The 21,837-nt window shown below is 42.7% G+C and overlaps 1 protein-coding gene across 2 annotated transcripts in view; it reads right to left on the reverse strand.

Moving 5' to 3' along the window:
- LOC145353879 (tRNA selenocysteine 1-associated protein 1-like) overlaps nucleotides 1-21,837 on the reverse strand; it is an 81,493-nt gene that overhangs the window by 41,319 nt on the left and 18,337 nt on the right. The window contains exons 5-6 of one of the 2 annotated variants that reach the window (XM_080204802.1): nucleotides 20,606-20,737; nucleotides 20,067-20,186 (exon numbers count right to left, since the gene is read on the reverse strand). In XM_080204802.1, coding sequence (XP_080060928.1) covers nucleotides 20,067-20,186; nucleotides 20,606-20,737 — 252 coding nt within the window. The remainder of the gene's footprint in view (nucleotides 1-20,066; nucleotides 20,187-20,605; nucleotides 20,738-21,837) is intronic. The other variant, XM_080204813.1, reaches the window with a different exon arrangement.

Genomic DNA, 21,837 nt, shown 5'->3' on the forward strand with positions numbered 1-21,837 from the left:
CTTGCCCCAATTTAGAATTTTAACTTCTGGGCCAGACCTATCATTCTCCACAGCTATCTTAAAACCAGTAGAATTATGGTCACTGGTCCCAAAGTGGTCCCTCACTAACACTTCTGTCACCTGCCCTTCCTTATTTCCCAAGAGGGGATAAAGTTTTGCACCCTCTCTAGCTGGGCCATTCACATACTGAATGAGAAATTCCTCCTGAATACACACAATAAATTTCTCTCCATCCAACTCTCCAATACTATGGCTGTCCTAATCAATGTTGGGAAAGTTAAAATCTCTGACTATTATCACCCTATTTTTCTTGGAGCTATCTGTAATCTCCTTACATATTTGTTGCTTAATTTCCCGCCAACTAATTGAGAGCCTATCAAAGTGATTTCCCCTTTCTTATTTCTCAGTTCTACCCATATAAACTCAGTGGCCGAATCCTCGGAAACATCCCCTCTCAGGGATTCTTTCCCTAATCAGAAGTGCAACTCCCCCTCCTCTCTTACCTCCTGTTCTATCTTTCCTATAGCATCTGTACCCTGGAACATTGAGCTGCCAATCCTATCATCACAGGATCCAGCTCAGCAAAGTCGTCAGTCTGACATTCTGAGAACCAGCAAATCCTTTTTTTGCTGGACTACATGATGTGAAGCCCAGAGACAACACAGCTCCCAGTCCTCTATCACAGAGGTCTTAAGGACAACAATTGGAAAAGGTTGGACATACTGCTAACTCTGAATGAGTTCACTAAGGTCTTTGATTCCTTTCAGAAGAGTAAAACTCTTAGGAGCAATGGTTTACGGCTTAATTGTTTTCGGCTCTGTGGGGCTGGATTGACCCAGACTTGCTGGAGTGAAAATACAGTATGCTTCTGGCTGGTAGCATGTCAGAATCCATAAGGAAAGGTATCATTACCCTTATTTACAGGCACAAGGTCTAAAGGGAAGAAACTATAAATTGCTGACCCATTTTGATGTTGAATGTACACTATAAAATTCTGGCCGAAGTCATCAGCAATTGGTTCAGGTGTGCTCTCCAGCCAAATCAGACCTGTTTTGTATGCAACAGGAGGATCTCAGAAATTGTATCCCTGAACAACACAAGGCATTCAGAGAGCCTTGTGCTACTCAGGGGTACAATTCCTATGTGCAAGACAGGGCTATGGATACCTGCCTCATCAGCCTGGATCAGGATGAGGTTTTTGACAGAATATTGCACACCTCCATGATGGATGTGCTCTCAAAATGGAGTTTGAGGCAGGAATTCGCAATTGGGTCCACTGCTCTACACAAGTATCAGGAGTGCAGTTTTAATCAATGGGTGGAAATCGGAAAGCATTCCAATTAAATTTGCCTACCGCCGCAACAGATCCACTGCAGACGCCATCTCCTTGGCCCTGCACGCAACCCGGAAACACTAGATAACAAAGACACCTATGTCACTCTCCTATTTATTGACTACAGGTCAGCCTTCAACACCACTATTCTGACAAACCTCATCTCCTGGGCCTTGGCTCCATCTGCGACTGAATCCTAACCCAGATCACAATCAGTAAGGATAGACAACAATACCTCCTCCATGATCATCCTCAATACTGGTGCCCCAGGCTGTCTTCAGCCCTCTACCAAACTCCTATACATCTATGACTGTGTGGCCAAATTCCCCTCCAACTTGATTTTTAAGTTTGCTGATGACACCACCATAGTTGGTCAGATCTCAAACAATGTCAAGACAGAGCACAAGAATGAGAGAGAGAGAGAGAGAGTCTGGTGAACTGGTGCGATAACAATAACCTCTCCCTTAATGTCAACAAAACGAGGAAGATAGTCATCGACTTAACAAGCATTGTAAACACGCCCCATAATAAAAGCAAATGACTGCGGAGACTGGAATCTGAAATCAAAAGAGAAAATCTCAAACCTGTCTCAGCAGGTTTGGCAGCATCTACAAGGAAAGAAAAATGCTGATATTACAAGTCCAGATGACCCTTTGTCAAAGATAAAAGGCATAGAAAGTGGGAGATAATTATACTGCAGGATGAGGGAATGAAAGGTGAATCATAGGCAATGGTATTATCACTTGACTATTAATCCAGAAACTCAGCTAATCCCACCGTGGCAGATGGTGGAATTTGAATTAAATAAAAACATCTGGAATTAAGAATCTATTGATGACCGGGAAACCATTGTCAATTGTTGGAAAATCCCATCTGGTTTACTGATGTTCTTTAGCGAAGGAAATCTGCCATCTTTACCTGATCTGGCCTACATGTGACTCCAGAGCCGCAGCAATGTGGTTGACTGTCAACTGCCCTTGGGCAACTAAAGATGGGCAATAAATGCTGAGCAGCCAGCGATGTCCATGTCCCAGGAATGAATTAAAAAAAAACAAGGGGAAAGACTGCTAATGGCATGCCATAATCCTCATCCCCTCCCCTCCCTGCCAGAACAAGGATAGAGTCTCTCTTGTTCTCACATTTCATCCTACCAGCCTCCACATGCAAAGCATAATCCTCCGTCATTTTCGCCAACTCCAGTGTGATGCCACCACCAAACACAACTTCCGTTCACTTCCTCTCTCAGCATTCCACAGAGGCCATTCCTTCTGGGATAACCTAGTGCACTTCTCCACTACACCCTTCTCCCATCACCAATGGCACCTTCCCATGCAATCGCAGAAGATAAAACACCTGTCTCTTTACATCTTCCATGCTTACCAACCAAGATCCAAAACACTCATTCCAGGTTAAGCAGCATTTCACTTGCACATCTTTCAATTTGGTCTAGTGCATTTGCTACTTCCAATGTGGTCTCCTTTATATCAGAGAGATCAAACAGATTGGACGATCGCTTTGCTATGTACCTCTGGTATGTGCTTCCCGTATGACCTTCCTGTTGCTTGCCATTTTAACACATTCCTGCTTCCATGCCCACATGTTTGTCCTTAGCCTCTGCAATGTTCTAGTGAAGCTCACCACAAGCTGGAGAAACAGCAGCTCATTTTCCAGCTAGGCACATTATAGCTTTCCAGTCTCAACATCAAATTTAACAATTTCAGATGATTAGCCCTACCCTACCTCGACCCCTTTTTTTCATTTCATTTAATTTTTAACTGTCCTCTACCTTTTACTTGTTTATTATCTTTCTTTATTGTTCCTCCCCCCGACTCTTTCCCCCTATTTTACCCCCATTCCTTACCTTTTATCCCCTCTTTTCTCCATTTTATCTCACTCCCACCCATATCTTCATTTGTCACATTTTACCCTCTGATTTCAGCTTCTCTAATGTTTGGCCATTCACACCTTTTATTCTCCCTATGGACTGCCATCAGCAGCCTTTTCCCTTGATTTTATGACTATGATTCATCTTTCATTCTCTCACCCTGCAGTATAAATCTCAACTCAAAACATCAGCTCTTTTCTCTCCTTACAAATGCTGCCAGACCTACTGAGATTTTCCAACATTTTCTCTTTTGGTGAACATGCCCCTGTCTACATCAATGGGGACAAAGTAGACTTCAAGAGAGTTTCAAGTTTTTAGGTGTCCAGATCACCAGCAGTCTGTCCTGGTACCCCCATGCTCACACTATAGTTAAAAAAAAGCGCACAATCACCTCTACTTTCTCAGAAGACTAAAGGAAATTTGGCACAACAGCTACGACTCTCACCACCTCTTACAGATACACAATATAAAGCATCCTTTCTGGTTGTGTCACAGCTTGGTATGGCTCCTGCTCTGCCCAAGACTGCAAGAAACTACAAAAGGTCAGGAATGTAGCCCAATCCATCATGCAAACCAGCCTCTCATCCACTGACTTGATCTAACTTGCCGCTGCCTCAGAAATGCAGCCATCATAATTAAGGACACCACGCACTCAGTACATACTCTTTTCCACCTTCTTCCATCGGGAAAAAAATACAAAAGTCTGAGGACACGTACCAACCGAGTCAAGAACAACTTCTTCCCTGCTGCCATCAGACATTTGGATGGGCCTACCAAGTTGATTTTTCTCTACACCCTAGCTATGACTGTAACACTACATTCTACACTCTCTCCTTCTTTATGAACGGAATGCTTTGTCTGCATAGCATGCAAGAAACAATACTTTTACATGTGACAATAATAAATCAAATCAAATCAAGTAAATCTGGAGTCATGCCTTCTCTCACCCATCCTGTTTGTGTGTTGTTTAGAATCCTTTGCTGAGTCTATCAGGAAAGATGTTGGCGTAAGAGGAGTTACAATCTCAGGCATAGAGATACTCAAGTTAAATCCTCCCTGTACATGGATCTTCACTGATCTGGTGTCAGATGCGGGCTGATTAAACTGGCCTTGGATACCAAGGAAGTCACATTGGAGTTGTACAGAACTTTGGTAAGGCCATAGCTACAGTACTTCAGTTCTGGTCACCACATTACAGGAAGGATGTGATTGCACTGGAACAGGTGCAGAAGACATTCACCAGGATGCTGCCCATGGTGAAACATTTAGGTTATAACCTAAATGTTTCATCACAGGCAGACAAAGGTGGGTGGATAATCTAGGGTTGTCATCACTGGAACAGAAAAGACTGAAGGGTGACCTGATCAAAGTATACAAGATTATGAGGAGTATGAACAGTGGATAAGGACCAGCTGTTCCCCTTGGTTGAAGACTCAGTCATGAGGCAACATAAGTTCAAGGTGATCGTTAGGATGTTTACGGGGGATATGAGAAAAAATGTTTTTAACCAGAGGGTGGTGACAGTCTGGAATGGGAGGGTGGTAGAAGCAAGTTGCCTCAGATACTTCTAAAAAGCTCCTAGGGGAGAACTTGGCACATCATAACATTCAAGACAATGGGTCAAGCGGTGGTAAATGGGATTAGGTGGGAGATCAGGCGTTTCTCACATGTCAGTGCAGATTCAATGGGCCAAAGGGCCTCTTCTGCACTGCATGACTTTATGATTCTAAATCATAGCAAAAACGAGGCCATATTCTTTGGGAACTGGGCTGACTGATTATTTGTCCCCTATATTGTCAGGAACATTCTAATATAGGAGCAGGTCTGTGATCAAGGTGGCACGATGGCACAGTGGTTAGTTCTGCTGAGTCACAGAGCCAGGGACCTGGGTTTGAGGCCAGCCTTGGGTGACTGCACCGAGTTTGCACGTTCTTCCTATGTCTACTTGGGCTTCCTCCAAGGCATTCCAGTTTCCTCCCACAGTCCAAAATTGTGCAGGTTAGGTGGATTAGCCATGCCGAATCACCCCTTAGTGTTCCTAGATGTGTAGATTAAGGAGGTTCGCGGGGTGAATGTGTAGGGTTAAGGGCATAGGGAGGAGCATAGGCCTGGGTAAGATACACTATCGGAGAGTCGGTGCAGATTCAATGGGCCAAATCGCTTCCTGCTGCACTGTAGGGATTCAATGATGCTTTCAGTCTTAGAATACTTTCTCATTATTAAGCCTATTTATTTCCCCTTAATATCTTGAAATATTCCATCAAACCTTAACCCCCAAAATTCCAGAGAATATAACCTTAGTTTACAATCTCTCTGCATACTTTAACCCTTTGGAGTTCTGAGTTGGATTCCACCTCTACCTCTATCTGTTTACAGCTAAGGCAGGCATCTAAAATGTGGGTAGTTCACCACCTTCCCATGCAACACAAACTATCCCTGCTTAAAACAGTTGGAGAAATTAGCAGCCTGCCTGCCATTAAAAAAAAATGAAGGTAATTAAGTTTCTTAGCAAGTCAATTGACCCAAATAATATGCTGCTCATGCCATAACACATGCCTGGCCTGGGCACACAACCAAACTGGTTAAAAAGTGCGAAGGAAGGGATATTATGTCCTTTGTAGGGATGTCCTATGTGCCTCAGGAGTGATCTCGCTTCAAGATGTTTCCACTCCTGACTTTCTGTCTAGCTGCCAAATAGCCATCCATCCCATCCCCGATTCTTCGATGTCCAAGTTGCCCGATTTAGCTATCCCTGGATCCATGTTCTCTTAATCTCATGGTCTAACCTGCTGTCCCAGCAGCACCTATGGCGAATTATGGCTTTACTGGGTCTGCTATTGCTGCCAGCTAACTAGACTGTTTGGATGGTGGGACTTGCTCCCACTGGGACAGAAGCCTCTTGCTCATGTACTTAATGCAGCCTGGAGTGTGTTATGGTCTTATTTAACACCCGTCTGTTTGGGTCTAACATTTCTATCGGTTGGGGGAGCGGGGGTGCGGGGAGGCTGAGTGCACCAGCAGCATAACTGAACCCACTACATCCATCCATCCTATCCCAAAAAATTCAGCCCATGGTGAACTTAAGCTGAATCTCTCCAAGGTTATATATCCTTCCTAATTGGTAGTGCCCATAACTGCTCACGTTACTCTAAGTATGGTCTAACAAGGGCTTTTCTTTTGCTACAATGTGACTTATTCTGATAATAAGACACAGACTAGTCCGGGGATGATCAGCATGAATTTGTCAAAGGAAGGTCGTGCCTCACAATTTCATGAATTCTTTGAGGGACAAAAAGTGATAACTAATGAAGGTAGTGAAGTGGATGTTGTGTACATCGTTTTTTTATCAAGGCGTTTGACAATGTCCCGTATGGCAGATTGGTCAAAAAAAGTGAAAGTCAATGGGATACAGAGTAATGTGGCAAGCTGGATTAAAAGTTAGCTTAGTAACAGGAAATAAAAGATAATGGTCAATAGATGCCTCGCGAATTGCAAGTTGTTTCAAGTGGTGTTCCACAGGGTTCAGTGCTGGGACCCTTGCTGTTTGTGTTATATATTAATGATTTGGACGTGAACATAGGGGGCATGGTTGGGAAATTTGCAGATGACACGAGGATTGGTCGAGTGCTGGATAGTGTAGAAGATAGCCATGATCTCCAAAACGATATATGGGATAGTGGAATAGGCGGTAAAGTGGGAGATGAATGTTAACACGGAGAAGCATTTAGGGAGATCAAATTTATAGGCAATACGCAATAAACGGGAATATATAAAGAACGGTAGATGAAGTGCGAGATCTTGATGTACAAATGCACACTTCCCTAGTTGCAGCAGTTCAAGCAGACATCCTCTGTCTAATAGTAGCACACGGGGCAGAGTTAGAGAACAAAGAGATCGAGGAGTACAGTTTCACAGCCCCTTGAAAGTGGGGTCATGGTGGAGAGACTGGTGAAGGCGGCATTCGACTTCATTGCTCCATTTCATTGGGCAGAACGTTGAATACATGAGTTGGGACGTCTTGTTGAAGTTGTACAAGACACTGGTAAGGCCACACTTGGAATACTGTGTACAGTTCTGGTCACCCTATTATAGAAAGGATATTATTAAACTAGAAAGAGTGGGAAAAGATTTATTTGGATGCTATTGGAATTTGATGGTTTGAGTTATAAGGAGAGGGTGGATAGACTGGGACTATTTTCTCTGGAGCATAGAAGGCTTAGGGGTGATCTTATAGAGGTCTATAAAATAATGAGGGGCATAGATCAGCTAGATGTCCAGAGGGGCAATTTTTTCACACAGAGGGTAGTGAGTGTCTGGAACAAGCTCCCAGAGGTAGTAGCAGAGACGGGTACAATTTTGTCTTCTAAACGTGTTTAGACAGTTACATGGGTAAGAGGGATATGGGCCAAATGCTAGCAATTGGGACTAGCTTAGGTGATAAAAAAAAAGGGGCGGCATGGACATGTTGGGCCAAAGGACCTGTTTCCATGCTGTAAACCTCTATGACTCTGAGGTTGTAAGTCAACATTTGGAATGCTCTCCTTCATTGGCAAAGGTATAGAATATAAAAGGAAGCATATAATGTTGGGATTTTATAAAATACTGGTGAGGCCAGAATGAAGTATTACATGCAGTTCTTTCTTATATTTATTAGTGTTACAAGTAGGCTTACATTAATACTGCAGTGAAGTAACTGTGAAAATCCCCTAGTCGCCATAGTCCGGTGCCTGTTCAGGTACATTGAGGGAAAATTTAACATGGCCAATGCACCTAACCAGCACATCTTTCAGACTGTGGGAGGAAACCTGACCACCTTCAGGGAACCATGGGGAGAACGTGCAGACTCTGCACATACAGTGACCTAAGCTGGAGATCAAATCTGGATCACGTTGTGAGACAGCAGTATTAACCACTGTGCGACAGGACTGCCCATCTGGTCACCATATTACATAAGAACATAAGAAATAGGAGCAGGAGTAGGCCATCTAGCCCTTCAAGCCTGCCCCACCATTCAATAAGATCATGGCTGATCTGTCGTGGCTCAGTTCCACATTCCCGCCCTCTCCCCATGACCCTTAATCCCCTCGCTTATCAAAAACCCATCAACCCGCGTCTTAAAAATATTTAGCGAGGCAGCCTCCACCACTTCAACGGGCAGAGAATTCCAGAGATTCACCACCCTTTGAGTGAAGAAGTTCCTCCTCAACTCCGTTCTAAACCGCCCCCCCCCTTTATCTTGAGGCTGTGCCCCCTAGTCCTACTGTCCTTTCTTTACAGGAAAGACATAATTGCTATGAAAAGATGCAAAGAAAGTTTCCAAGAATGTTGCCAGGGCTAGAAAAACGTAGCTGTGAGGAGAGATTGGATAAGTTGAGTTATTTTCTTTGGAACAAAGAAGGCTAAGGGGTGACTTGATTGAGGTATACAAAATTATGATGGGAAAAGATAGAGTGACAGGATAAAATTGTTTCCCTTGACGGAGAGTTCTAGAACCAGGGAACATAGATTCAAGGTGAGTGGCAGAAGGTGTAGAGAGGACACAAGGAATAACTTCTTTATGCAGAGGATACTGGATGTTTGGAATATGCTGCCTGCATTGATAGTGGAGGCAAAGACTCAACGTACCTACAACTACACCTTAAGGGTGCAGGAGCTGAGATTAGAAAGGGTGTCTTCAGGCTGGTGTGGACAAGATGGGCCAAATGGCCTCTATCTGTGCTGTAACTTTTCTATGGTTCTATGGATATTATGCTACATTGATATATTTAATGTTGCTGTTGCAGTTGCTTTAAGAGGTAGTAATTTGTTACGACTCAATTTGTTGGGAAAACATGCAGCTCCAATGCTGAGAATGCTAAAAGAGGTGTTTAAGTCTATAAGAGAAATAATGCTTGATTGGAACTAATCGTGAGAGGTTAGCACTTAAGAATTGTATCTGGTCATGCTTAAACATTGTTTAAACATTAAAAGTTAAGCTACATAATTTGTTATAATTAAATTATGTTGTTAAATAAAGTTTGCATGGATAAAAGCTCTTATTTTGTTAGTAGAATCATGCCTGGAGCAAAACATCTTATCCATACAAAAATGCCAAAATAGAAAAATTGTTTGGGTCTAGCCTGGCTTCATAATATACCTTGGGTTTTCTCATCTGGTACCTGACTAACCGTCCTGTCGTTGAGAGATCAAAATTCCATTAGCCGTTCTGATTATTACATGTACACGTTTTAATAATATATTGACCTGGATCCCAAATCTCTTGATTGCCACTGTTGGTAGTTTTTCACTATTTGGAAAGTATTCTGTTCTATCCTGCTTGAATCCGAAGTGAATGATCTCAGATTTCCCTACAATGAAATCCATTTGCACGGATTTGTCCATGTACTTCATCCATCAACATCTCGTGACCTGGCTCCAGGGTGATCAGGGATGGGAATTCAACATCCAGAGGTATTCAATATTCAAGAAAGATACATGGAAAGGAAAGGAGGGGGAGGTGAGGTAGATTTGCTGGTTAAAGGGGAGATTAATACAATAGAAAGGAAGGACATGATCCTGGACAAAAATCCCAAGGCTTTTTATACATATATAAAGAGCAAGAGGGTAGCCAGCAAGAGGGGTGGCCCACTCAAGGACAGGGTAGGGAATCTATGCATGGAGCCAGAGGAAATGGGTGAGGTATTAAATGAGTAATTTGCATCAGTATTCACCAAAAAGAAAGACTTGGTGGATAAGGAGTCTGGGAAAGGGTTTGTAGATAGTTTGAGTCACTTTAACATCAAAAAAGGTGGTATTGGGGTTCTTGAGAAACACTAAGGTAGACAAGGCCCCACGGCCTGATGGGATATACTTCAAGATACTAAAAGAAGCAAGGGAGGAAATTGCTGGGGCCTTGAGGGAAATCTTTGTATCCTCACTGGCTACAGGGGAGGTCCCAGAGGAATGGAGAATAGCCCATGTTGTTCGTTTGTTTGTTTAAAAAGGATAGCAAGAATTATCCACGTAATTGCAGGCCGGTGAGCCTGACATGATTGGTAGGGAAATTATTGGAGAGGAATCTTCCAGATGGGATTTACTCCCACTTGGAAATAACTGGACATATTAGCAAAGGCAACATGGTTTTGTGAAGGGGAGTTCGTGCCTCACTAACTTGATCGAGTTTTTCGAGGAAGTGATGAAGATGATTGATGAGGATAGGGCAGTGGATGTTGTCTACATGGACTTCAGTAAGGCTTTGACAAGGTCCCTCATGGCAGACTGGTGCTGAAGGTGAAGTTGCATGGGATCAGAGATGAGCTGGCAAGGTACATACAAAACTGGCTTGGTCAAAGACAGAAGGTAGCAGGTGTGTTTCTGAATGGAGGGCTGTGACAAGTGATGTTCCTCAGGGATCAGTGCTTTGCTGTTTATAAATGATTTGGAGGAAAATGTCACTGGTTTGTTTATTAAGTTTGTGGACGACACAAAGGTTGGTGGATTTGCAGATAGTGATAAGGACCATCAGAGGATACAGCAGGATATAGATTGGTTGGAGAGTTGGGCGGAGTGATGGCAGATGGAGTTTAATCCAAACAAATGTGAAGTACCACACTTTGGAAGGTCTAATACAGATAGGAAATATATAGTAAATGGCAGAACCCTTAAGAGTATTGATAGGCAGAGGGTGTATAGGTACTCAAGTCACGCAGGTGGAGAAAGTAGTCAAGAAGGCATACGGCATGCTTGCCTTCATCAGCCAGGGCATTGAGTTTAAAAATTGGCAAGTCATGTTGCAGCTTTGTAGAACCTTAGTCAGGCCACATTTGGAATATAGAAGAAGGTTGAGGCTTTTGGAGAGGATACAGAAAAGATTTACCAGGATGTTGCCTGGTATGGAGGACATTACCTATAAGAAGAGGTTGGAGAAACTTGGTTTGTTCTCACTAGAATGAGAGTTTGAGGGGCAACCTGATAGAAGTCTACAAGATTACAAGAGCCATGGATAGTCAGAAGCTTCTTCCTGGGGTGGAAGAGTCAATTACTAGGGGACATAGGTTTAAGGTGCAAGGGGCAAGGTTTAAAGGAGATATAGGAAGCAAGTTTTTTTTTAAAACACAGAGGGTGGTGGGTGCCTGGAACTCGCTGCCTGAGGAGGTAGTGGAATTGGATACAATAGTGACTTTAAGGGGAGTCTTGACAAATACCTGAATAGAATGGAAATAGAGGGATATGGTTCCCAGAAGAGTAGGGGGTTTTAGTTCAAAGAACAAAGAACAAAACAGCACAAGAAACAGGCAGTTCGGCCCTCCAAGCCTGCGCCGGTCAACTTCCAACAAGACTATTCATTGTATCCCTCCATTCCCAGTCTGTTCATGTGGCTATCCAGATAAGTCTTAAACAATCCCAGCGTGTCCACCTCTACCACCTTGCTTGGAATGCATTCCAGGCCCCCACCACCCTCTGTGTAAAATATGTTCCCCTGACATTTGTGTTGAGCCTTGCCCTCCTCACCTTGAACTTGTGACCCCTTATGTTCATCACTCCGACCTGGAAAGAAGTTTCCCACCGTTCACCCTATCTATGCCCTTCATAATTTTATACACCTCTATAAGGTCGCCCCTCATCCTCCGTCTTTCAAGGGAGAACAGCCTAAGTCTACCCAATCTCTCCTCATAACTAAGACCCTCCATAACAGGCAACATCCTGGTAAACCTTCTCTGCACTCTCTCCAAAGCCTCTACGTCCTTCTGGTAGTGAGGTGACCAGAACTGGATGCAGTATTCCAAATGTGGCCTAACCAACGTTCTATATAGCTGCAACATCATACGCCAACTTTTATACTCTATGCCCCATCCTATAAAGGCAAACATGCCATATGCCTTCTTCACCACCTTCTCACCTGCGTTGCCACCTTTAAGGACCTGTGGACCTGCACACCCAGGTCCCTCTGTGCATCTACACTCCTGATGGTTCTGCCATTTATTGTATTACTCCTCCCTAGATTAGTTCTACCATAATACATCACTTCGCATTTATCTGGATTAAATTCCATCTGCCATTTCTACGCCCAATTTTCTAGCCTATCTATATCCTGCTGTATTCTCTGACAATGTTCATCGCTATCCGCAAGTCCAGCTATCTTTGTGTCGTCTGCAAACTTACTGATCACACCAGTTACACCTTCTTCCAAATCATTTATATACATCACAAGCAGGTCCCAGTACAGAGCCCTGCGGAACATCACTAGTCACAGGCCTCCAGCCAGAAAAAGACCCTTCCACTGCTACCCTCTGTCTTCTGTGGCCAAGCCAGTTCTCCACCCATCTAGCTAACTCTTCTTTTATCCCGTGAGATTTAACTTTTTGCACCAACCTGCCATGAGAGGCTTTGTCAAACGCTTTACTAAAATCCATACAGACGACATCCAAGGCCCTTCCCTTGTCAATTGTTTTTGTCACCTTCTCAAAAAACTCCACCAAATTTGTGAGGCATGACCTCCTTCTTACAAAACCATGCTGTCTATCACTAATGAGATTATTCCATTCTAAATGTGCATACATCCTATCTCTAAGAATCCTCTCCAACAATTTCCCTACCATGGATGTCAAGCTCACCGGCCTATAATTACCTGGGTTATCCTTGCTACCCTTCTTAAATAACAGGACCACGTTTGCTATCTTCCAATCCTCTGGGACTTCACCTGTGAAAAGTCTGACAACACCAGGTTTAAGACCAACCGATTTATTTGATAGTAAACTCACAAGCTTTCGGGGTTTGTCCCTTCGTCAGGTGAACCTTTGTCACCTGACGAAGGGATAAACCCCGAAAGCTTGAGAGTTTACTATCAAATAAATCGGTTGGTCTTAAACCTGGTGTTGTCAGACTTTTACTGTGCTTACCCCAGTCCAACGCCGGCATATCCACATCATGACTTCACCTGTGTCCAGTGAAGAGACAAAGATTTCTGATAGTGGCCCAGCAATTTCATCTCGTCTCCCTGAGCAGTCTAGGATAGATGCCATCAGGCCCTGGGGATTTGTCTGTCTTAATGTTCCCTAGAAAACCTAACACTTCCTCCCTTGTAATTGAGATTTTCTCTAACGGGTCAACACATCCTTCTGAGAGACTCCCAGTCAACACATCCCTCTCCTTTGTGAATACTGATGCAAAGTACTCATTTAGGATCTCACTTACTTCCTTAGGCTCTAATCATAATTCCCCTCCTTTGACCGAGAGGTCCGACTTTTTTCCGACAACTCTCTTGTTCCTCGTGTATGAATAAAATGCCTTAGGATTCTCCTTAATCCTGTCTGCCGAGGACATTTCATGACCCCTTTTTGCCCTTCTAACTCCCTGTTTGAGTTCTTTCCTACTTTCTCTGTATTCCTCCAGTGCTCCATCTGTTTTTAGCTGTCTGGACCTAAGGTATGCCTCTCATTTCTTTTTGATCAGACCCTCAATTTCCCTGGTTGTCCACAGCTCTCAAGCCTATCGTTCCTATCCTTCCTTTTACAGGCACATGCCTGTCCTGCAGCCCTATCAACTGCTCCTTAAAAGACTCCCACATGCCTGATGTGGATTTACTCTCGAACAGCCTCTCCTAATCAAGTAGGAAATTAGAGATGTGTGCAGTAAGGGTACTGCAGTTATAATGGATGATTACAATCTGCATATTGATTGGGCTTACCGAACTGTTGGCAATGCGATGGAGGAGGATTTCTTGGAATGTGAGGGATTATTTTCTCACGCAATATGTCGAGGAACCAACTGCAGAGTAGGCCATCCTAGACTGGGTATTGTGTAATGAGAAGTGAATAATTAGCAACTTTATGGTGCGAGATCATTTGAGAAAGAGTGACCATAATATGGTAGAATTCTTCATTAAGATGGAGAGTGACACAGTTAAGTCTGAGACTAGGGCCCTAAACTTGACGGAAGCTAACTTTGATGGTATGAGACATGCATTGGCAAAGAACTGGTTGGCAGACAGGAAGCAGAGAGTGGGAATGGGTTCTTCTCAGCGTGGCAGGCAGTGACTAGTGGGGTATCATAGGGTTTAAGTGCTGGGCCACCAGCTATTCACAATGTACATTCATGATTTGGATGAAGGAATTGAATGCAATATTTTCAAATTTGCAGACGACACTAAGCTGGGTGGCAGTGTGTGCTGGGAGGAGGATGCTAAGAGGATGGAGGGTACTTGGAGGCTGGCTGAGTGGACAAATACTTGGCAAATGCAATATAATGTGGATCAATGTGAGGTTATCGTGGTAAAAACAGGAAGGAAGATTATTATTTGAATGGTGGCAATTTAGGAAAAGGGGAAGTGCAACATGACCTGGGTGACAAGGTGGAACAGTCACTGAAGGTTGGCATGCAGGTACAGCAGGTGGAAAGCTAACAGCACGCTGGCCTTCGTAGGAAGAGGATTTGAATATTGGAGTAAGGATGTCTTGTTGCAGTTATATAGAGCATTGGTGAGGCCCCGACCTGGAGTATTGTACGCAATTTTGGTCTCCTAGTCTGAGGAAGGACATTCTTGCTTGCGAAGGAGTCCAGCAAAGGTTCACCAGACTGATTCCTGGAATGGCAGGACTAACATATGAAAAGGGACTGGACCGACTGGGCTTGTACTCATTGGAATTTAGAAGAAAGAAGACTGAGCGGAAAGCTCATAGAAACATATAAAATCCCGACGGGACTGGACAGGCTAGATATGGGAAGAACGTTCCCGATGTTAGGGAAGCACAGGACTAGTAAGAATAAGGGTAAAAAGTCATTCAGGACTGAGATGAGGGAGAATTTCTTCAATCAGAGAGTTGTGAACGGTGGAATTCTCTATCATAGCAAGCTGTTGGGGCCAGTTCGTTAGATACGTTCAAGAGGGAGCTGAGCAGAGCCCTTGTGGCTAAAGGAATCAAGGGGTATGGAGAGAAAGCGGGAGTGGGATACTGAACTGCAAGATCAATCATGATCATGTTGAATGGTGGTGCAGGTTTAAAGAGCTGAATGGCCTACTCCTACATCTATTTTCTATGTTTCTTTAAGTTTACAATCCTAAATCACTGGCAAAATTGGGATCTGGCTTTCTATCCTACAACCTAAGTCAGTTGTATTTTATGGCTCACCTGTCTCTTACATTGGAGCTACTTCCGTGAATATCTGTATAGGCTGTGTATGTTTATTGATGTCTCTTTTTTTTTTAAACATCCACAGGTGAGTCGGTCCACCTTGTTGGCCAACAAGGGGCATACACGCGGTGGGTCGTGCGAGGGCTGCTCTTGGATATTGCCTAGTGCTTCACGTCATTAGTGTATGCTTAAACTGGACCAATTGATGGGCAACACAACAGCTCAGTGATTATCACTGTTTGCTGTGCAGATACAGGGACCTGGGTCGGTGTCTGTGGGAGTTTGCACATTCTCCCCGTGCTTGCGTGTGTTTTCTCCAGGTGCTCCGGTTTCCTCCCACGCCCCAAAAACGTGCTTTTAGGCTGATTGGTGTTCATAAATTGTCCCTAAATTAGACCTCCCTTAATCTGGCGCACATATAATTCTCTAAATTTGTACCCCTTACTATGGGTTCCAAGAGGTGTAGACAAAAGTCGTAGGTAGAGGAAGGATTGGAATGAGGCACTCACTGAATGTTAAAATGGGCGGTGTGGGCTTGTAGGGCCGAAGGGCCTGTTTGTTCTTTGTACTCTGTTCTCTTTGTATTTAGTTCATAAGTTAATAAGTATTTCAGGTCAAAAAGCCAATCCTTGTCAGACACTACAAGTCACATCACACCAATTGAAATAAAGGGTGGGATATCTCCTGTCATGCATCCGATTGCTAAGTCTCTCATTTGCATTCAATTCATGGAACTCAACTTCAGCCAACAGCTGCTGATAATGAACTTTATAAATTGCTCTTTGGATGGCCACATAAATAAGATCCATAGATCCCTGTCCTGTTTAAGCCACAGGTCCATCAGAGGTATGACCTACCCTTTATAAATCCTCTCTTTGATCAGCTGGAAAGGTTTAAGCTGTTTATTAACTTCATTCCTAATATAGATACTAGTAATTTCCTGACAACAAATGTATTTACTTAAGAGTAAATATGATTTCCTGGTTTTCCTCTCATCTTTCTTTTAAAAGTAACATGCACAATTTTCTAATCTAAAAGGGGAACAGTTCCTGAATAAAGAAAACTTTGAAAGATTATAGTTAGGTTGTTTGCAATGTCCTCCAAAATCTTGGCTGGAGAACATCTGGTCCTGTAAGCTTGCCATTCCTTAGTGCTATTATTTTCTTCATTACTGTTATTTAACTTCAATTAATATTGGCAAACTTAATGTTAATTTTCTTGGGATTCCCAGCTTGCTGACCTCTGTTGTAAATATTTAAGTAAAACTATTCAGCACGTCCCTTATTCACATTGAGCACTGTGGGAATTGTGTTATTATCAATCATTCATAGGATGTGGGCATTGCTGGTCAGGCCTGTATTTATTGCCCTCAAAGATAGCAATCTTCTTCTTGAACTGCCGCAATCCATGTGGTCTAAGTGCACCCATAGTGCTCTGAGGCAAAGAGTTCCAATAACTCCTATATGCTAATTACTTGTATTCAAATTTGAAACTATAATTTCTTGCGTATTTCTGAATTCTGCACTCTGACTGGCCTGAATTACTTAGTTGGAGCTCTGTAGCGCTGCAGTTTGTCAATACATCATCTCGAAACCACTCCGTGACTTCGTCTAGCTATTTGAGGGGAATGATTGTTTTTCTTGCTATATTTAAAACTTTGTGACAGCCCCACAACATAGGGTTATGGGGAAAAGGCCAGAAAGCAGATTAGAGGGTTATCATATTAGATCAGGCATGATCTCAATCACTGGTGGAGCAGACTCATTGGACCAAAAAGTTGACTGCTGCTCTTATGTCAGTGGGTCTTATGGCCCGAGCTGGATCATTTTGATCGTTATTAAATATTCATGCACTGTTAGGCTACTAACTGAATCTGGCTCATTGGTCATTCTCTCTCCATGTCTGAGGATGTTACTGACCATGGACTTCCATTTAAATGTTCCACTAGAAGCATGGATTATATTCACTGGTCATCATTAAACTCTAATATGGTAGATTCCATTGTTGGTTGAACTCTTGAAGGATTGTAGATCTGGAGGAAATTTCAAGGGATAAGAAGGAGCGAAGTCATGCAGATGGAATCCATAGAATCCCTCCAGTGAAGAAGGAGGCCATTCAGCATAACGAGTCTGTACTGGGCCTCCAAAAGAGGATTCTACCGAGGCCAACTTTCCTGCCCTATCCCTGTAACCTAAGCATTGATCCTAGCCAAGCCACCTAACCTGCACATCTTTAGACTGTGGGAAGAAACCGGAGCACCTGGAGGAAACCCACACAGATACAGGGACAATGTGCAAATGCCACACAGATTTTCAGTCAAGGCTTGAATCAAACCGAGGTCCCTGGCTCTACGAGGCAGCAGCATTAGCAACTGTGCCACCCATTTAAACACTAGGAAGACAATTTGAACACAATCAAATGTCATAAACTTTCGGGTTAACTCTTTCTCTGTAGACGCTGCCTGGGCTGCTAAGTATTCCCACAATTTTTGTTCAAATGTTTGAACACACAACAGATTTGAACCTGGAGCTTCAGGGCCAGAGATAGGGATGCTATCACTGTGCCACAACACATCCTAGAGTTGAATGTTCTGCATTCTGACACAATACTACCATAAAATCTATTAATATTGTGCCCTTATATCTGGCATTCAATATTTATTAGTTATTACTGTTCATTCAAATTATAACCTATTTCACAATCTTTCATAAACCAAAATGGTTTGGAAATTATTCATTTGCTTGCACTCAAGGGGTTAATTTTCAAACACTGATTTTTTTTTCAGTGTCATCCTCAAAATATACATCTGTAAAATATAATCTTGATTCTCAACTTTTATTTCCCAGAATTATGTTTCACCTGTTCTTTCAAACACTGCAATTGTGTATTGACATCTCAGTTCTCTAGTACAACTCCTGTGACCAGAGATTGGTTAAATTTTTTACTACAACAGTTCCTTATTCTGTTTTTTCCCTTTGTAAAAAAAAGTTTTCACTTATCTATTCCTTTCATCTCCTGTGTCCCACTGCCCATTTTTAAGGTAGAAAATAAAAGATTTCTGATTGAGAGAAGCCCACTGCAAATAAACATTTGAAATAAAGCTATAAAGCTTAGAGCTTAAAATTATCCTGGTCACCGGTGATGCAGGTGCATTTTTTAAAAATCGCAATCCCATTTGTTCACCAAAATCTGCTTAGCTCTTTCTTACAAACATATGATTTAAAAGCAGGAGTCGGCCATTCAAGCCAACTCTGCCATTTGACAAGATCATAACTGATCTGATAGTGGCCACAATTCCACCTGTCTGCCTGCCCTGATACCCTTTGACTTCCTTGTTACTGAAGGATCAATCTACCTCTTCCTTCAAAATATTTAATGTACCTGCCTCTACCACTCTCCAGGGAACAGAATGTAACAAGTTAAGTAGACTCAGAAAAATTGTTTCTTCATTGCATTCTTAAATTGGAGACCCTTTAGTTTCAGATGATGTCCCTTAGTTCTAGTCCCACTCACAAGGTTAAACATCCTTTCAGCATTCATCCTGTCAAGTCACTTAGGATTCTGTGTCAATAAGATCATCATATTATTTTAAAATTCAAAAGATGCAGTTCCAATCTATCCTCGTAAGATAACTCCTTCACCCCATGAATCAGTCAAATGAATCTTCTCTGAACTGCTTCTAATTTGATTACATCCTTTCTAAAATAAAAAACAAAATTAGAATCTCTTCAGGCCATTTGTCCAATGAGCCTGCACCAGAACAATCTGACTCTATCCCGTAACCCTACAAATTTATCCTGTTAATCCCCTGAAACTAGGGTCAATTTAGCATGGCCAATCTACCTAACCCGCACATCTTTGGGCTATGGGAGGAAATCCACGCAGACATAGGGAGGACATGCGACCTCCACATAGACAGTGATCCAAGCCAGGAATCGAATCAGGATCCCTGGCACTGTGAGGCAGCAATGCTAGCCACTGTGCCACCATGCCGCCCTAAATATACACAATATTCTAGCATGTGGTCTCAACAATGTCCTGACAATTTAGCAAATTTTTTATATTCCATTCCCCTTCCAATAAACACCAACATTGCATTTACCTTTCTAATCACTTGCTGTACTTGAAAACTAACTTTGTCATTCACGTACAGCGCCAGGGACCTGGGTTCGAATCCCAGCTTGGGTCACTGTCTGTGTGGAGTTTGCACATTCTCCCCATGTTGGCACCGGCTTTCCTCCGGGTGCTCTGGTTTCGTCGTACAGTCCAAAGATGTGCACATTACGTTGATTGGTCATGCTAAATTGCCACTTTGTGTCGGGGGATTGGCAGCATAAATGCCAATTATGGGCCAGGAGGGATTGTGGACTGTGCAGACTTGAAGGGCCAAATGACCTCCTTCTGCACTGTAGGATTCTATGATCCTTCTGTACTGCAGAGTTCTGCACTATCACTTTGTTTAAGGAATGTGTTGCTTTTCCATTCTTTTTGCAAAAATGGACAAGTTCACATGTTCCCAGAGTATACTCTTCTGCCAATTCTTTTCCCACTCACTTAATTTATCTATATTTGTTTTCAGACTCCTTAGGTTCTCTTCACAGCTAACTTTCCTACATCAATAACCATATACCTGGTACCTTCATCCAAGTCATTGATAAGATGTAAATAGTTGAAGCCCTAATGCTCATCTCAAATATTTACAAAAAGGTATCTTCACACGCCAGGATATACAACTTACCTTTTTGGCACTGCTATACTTATTCGGATGGGTTTTCCTCCTAATCCTTTGCTGTTCTGACATTCTTCCAAAGCTTTTTTCTGTTCTACTTCATCAGAAAACCTGACAAACCCAAAACCTCTAATAAAAGAAAAAGACCAAAGAACCATTTACATTGTAGCACACCTCATGGAATGAACTGGCTTGAATCAACAGATTGTAAATAGTTTGAACCACATAATTTAGAGTTATTACGTTACATCTGAGGTATCATCAGTCCAAGTATTTGATGTCCTTGTTAATCCTAGCTGGGACAGAAAGAATGTTCTTATTCAACATATGGCATGATTTTCATTCGCCAATGTGGTTTATAAAAAATAAGGGCTGTTTCATAGCACATGACAAGATGGGCATTAAGTTATAACTAAATTTCAGTGGTTAATGCTAAAACATATAAATTACATTGGTAATTGCAGTTTGGTAAGATTTCTTTCCTGCTCAGAGCTCTGTAAAAGTGTACTCAACTTTTAACCATTGATATCACAAAGCAGTTACAATACCTTGAGTTCCCAGATGTGTCGGTCACCACTTTTCCACCTCTACAAGATGGATATTTTTTCACAAAGTAATCATACAGATGAAAATCATCAACTTCAGAAGAAAGATCACCCACAAATATTGAATATTCTTGGCTGTTAGATAAGATGTAGTTACAACGAAAATGCGATTTTAGTCAAAGGTGACAAAAGCAATAAATTCCAAACATTGACTTTAAAAGTTTCTATAAAGTTTAACTATAAACATCTTATTAAAAAAACACTAATATATGAATGTTAAATGCAAGGTTCAAACCAATACGTACATAAAGTTTGAGGTTTTTGTTTTCTGTTTTTCACTTCGGTATAACTATTAGTGGGGTACAAAGGAAAAGTAAAATCCTTGTGGGGCTCCCCAGGAGTCTTCATTGCCAGAGGTATTTAAATTAACTACAAGTGATTCAGGAATGACATTAGAATGTCTTCTGTTCCATTTCAGTTGTAGCTTCATTGTGTCTCTCAAGCGCGCTCCGCACTGCAAACCTCCAACAAAGTCATTTTTTTGGCGAGCTGGAAGTTTACAGGGAGGCTGGGGAGACTAAGCACACCAGTGAACCCAGGTTCAGAGCACTCAGGTACCCTGATCTCACAGTGCAATGGGAGTCCCCACCACCACCCCACCATTGGTGGCATGGCCCCCATCCCCTCCCCAAAAAGGGTTGCCAGCATTGGGGCCCTTCAGATTGATCTACTTGTATGTCCCCTTGTCATAGCCCTGCTCCTTAGCATTGCCCCTGACACACTGGTGGTATCCAGCTGACAATGCCAGGATGTCCAGTGGTAACTGCCAAGGTGTCCAGTGTGCCAGATGCGCCCCAATGATGGGTACTGCCTGATAGGCACCATGCAGCTGTGCCCATGACCACCTGGGGGCTTCAATGGCCTTTAAGCCCCAGGTATGACCAATGTACTCAGTCTCCGCTAACGGAGACCAGTTATAATTTTCACCGTTATCACATATGCCCGAAGGCCAAAGGGCAGCACGATACCACAATGGTTAGCACTGCTGCATAACAGCGCCAGGGACCCAGATTCAATTCTGGCCTGGGATGACTGTGTGGAGTTTGCACGTTCTTCCCTTGTCTGTGTGGGGTTCCTCAAGCTGCTCAGGTTTCCTCCTGCAGTTCAAAGATGTGTAGGTTAGCTTTATCAATATTGAATTGTCCCTTGGTGTCAGGGATATTAGCAAGGTAAAT

Source organism: Carcharhinus amblyrhynchos, chromosome 2, assembly GCF_965287045.1.
Source record: "Carcharhinus amblyrhynchos chromosome 2, sCarAmb.v2.hapA, whole genome shotgun sequence".
NCBI classification, from domain to species: domain Eukaryota; kingdom Metazoa; phylum Chordata; class Chondrichthyes; order Carcharhiniformes; family Carcharhinidae; genus Carcharhinus; species Carcharhinus amblyrhynchos.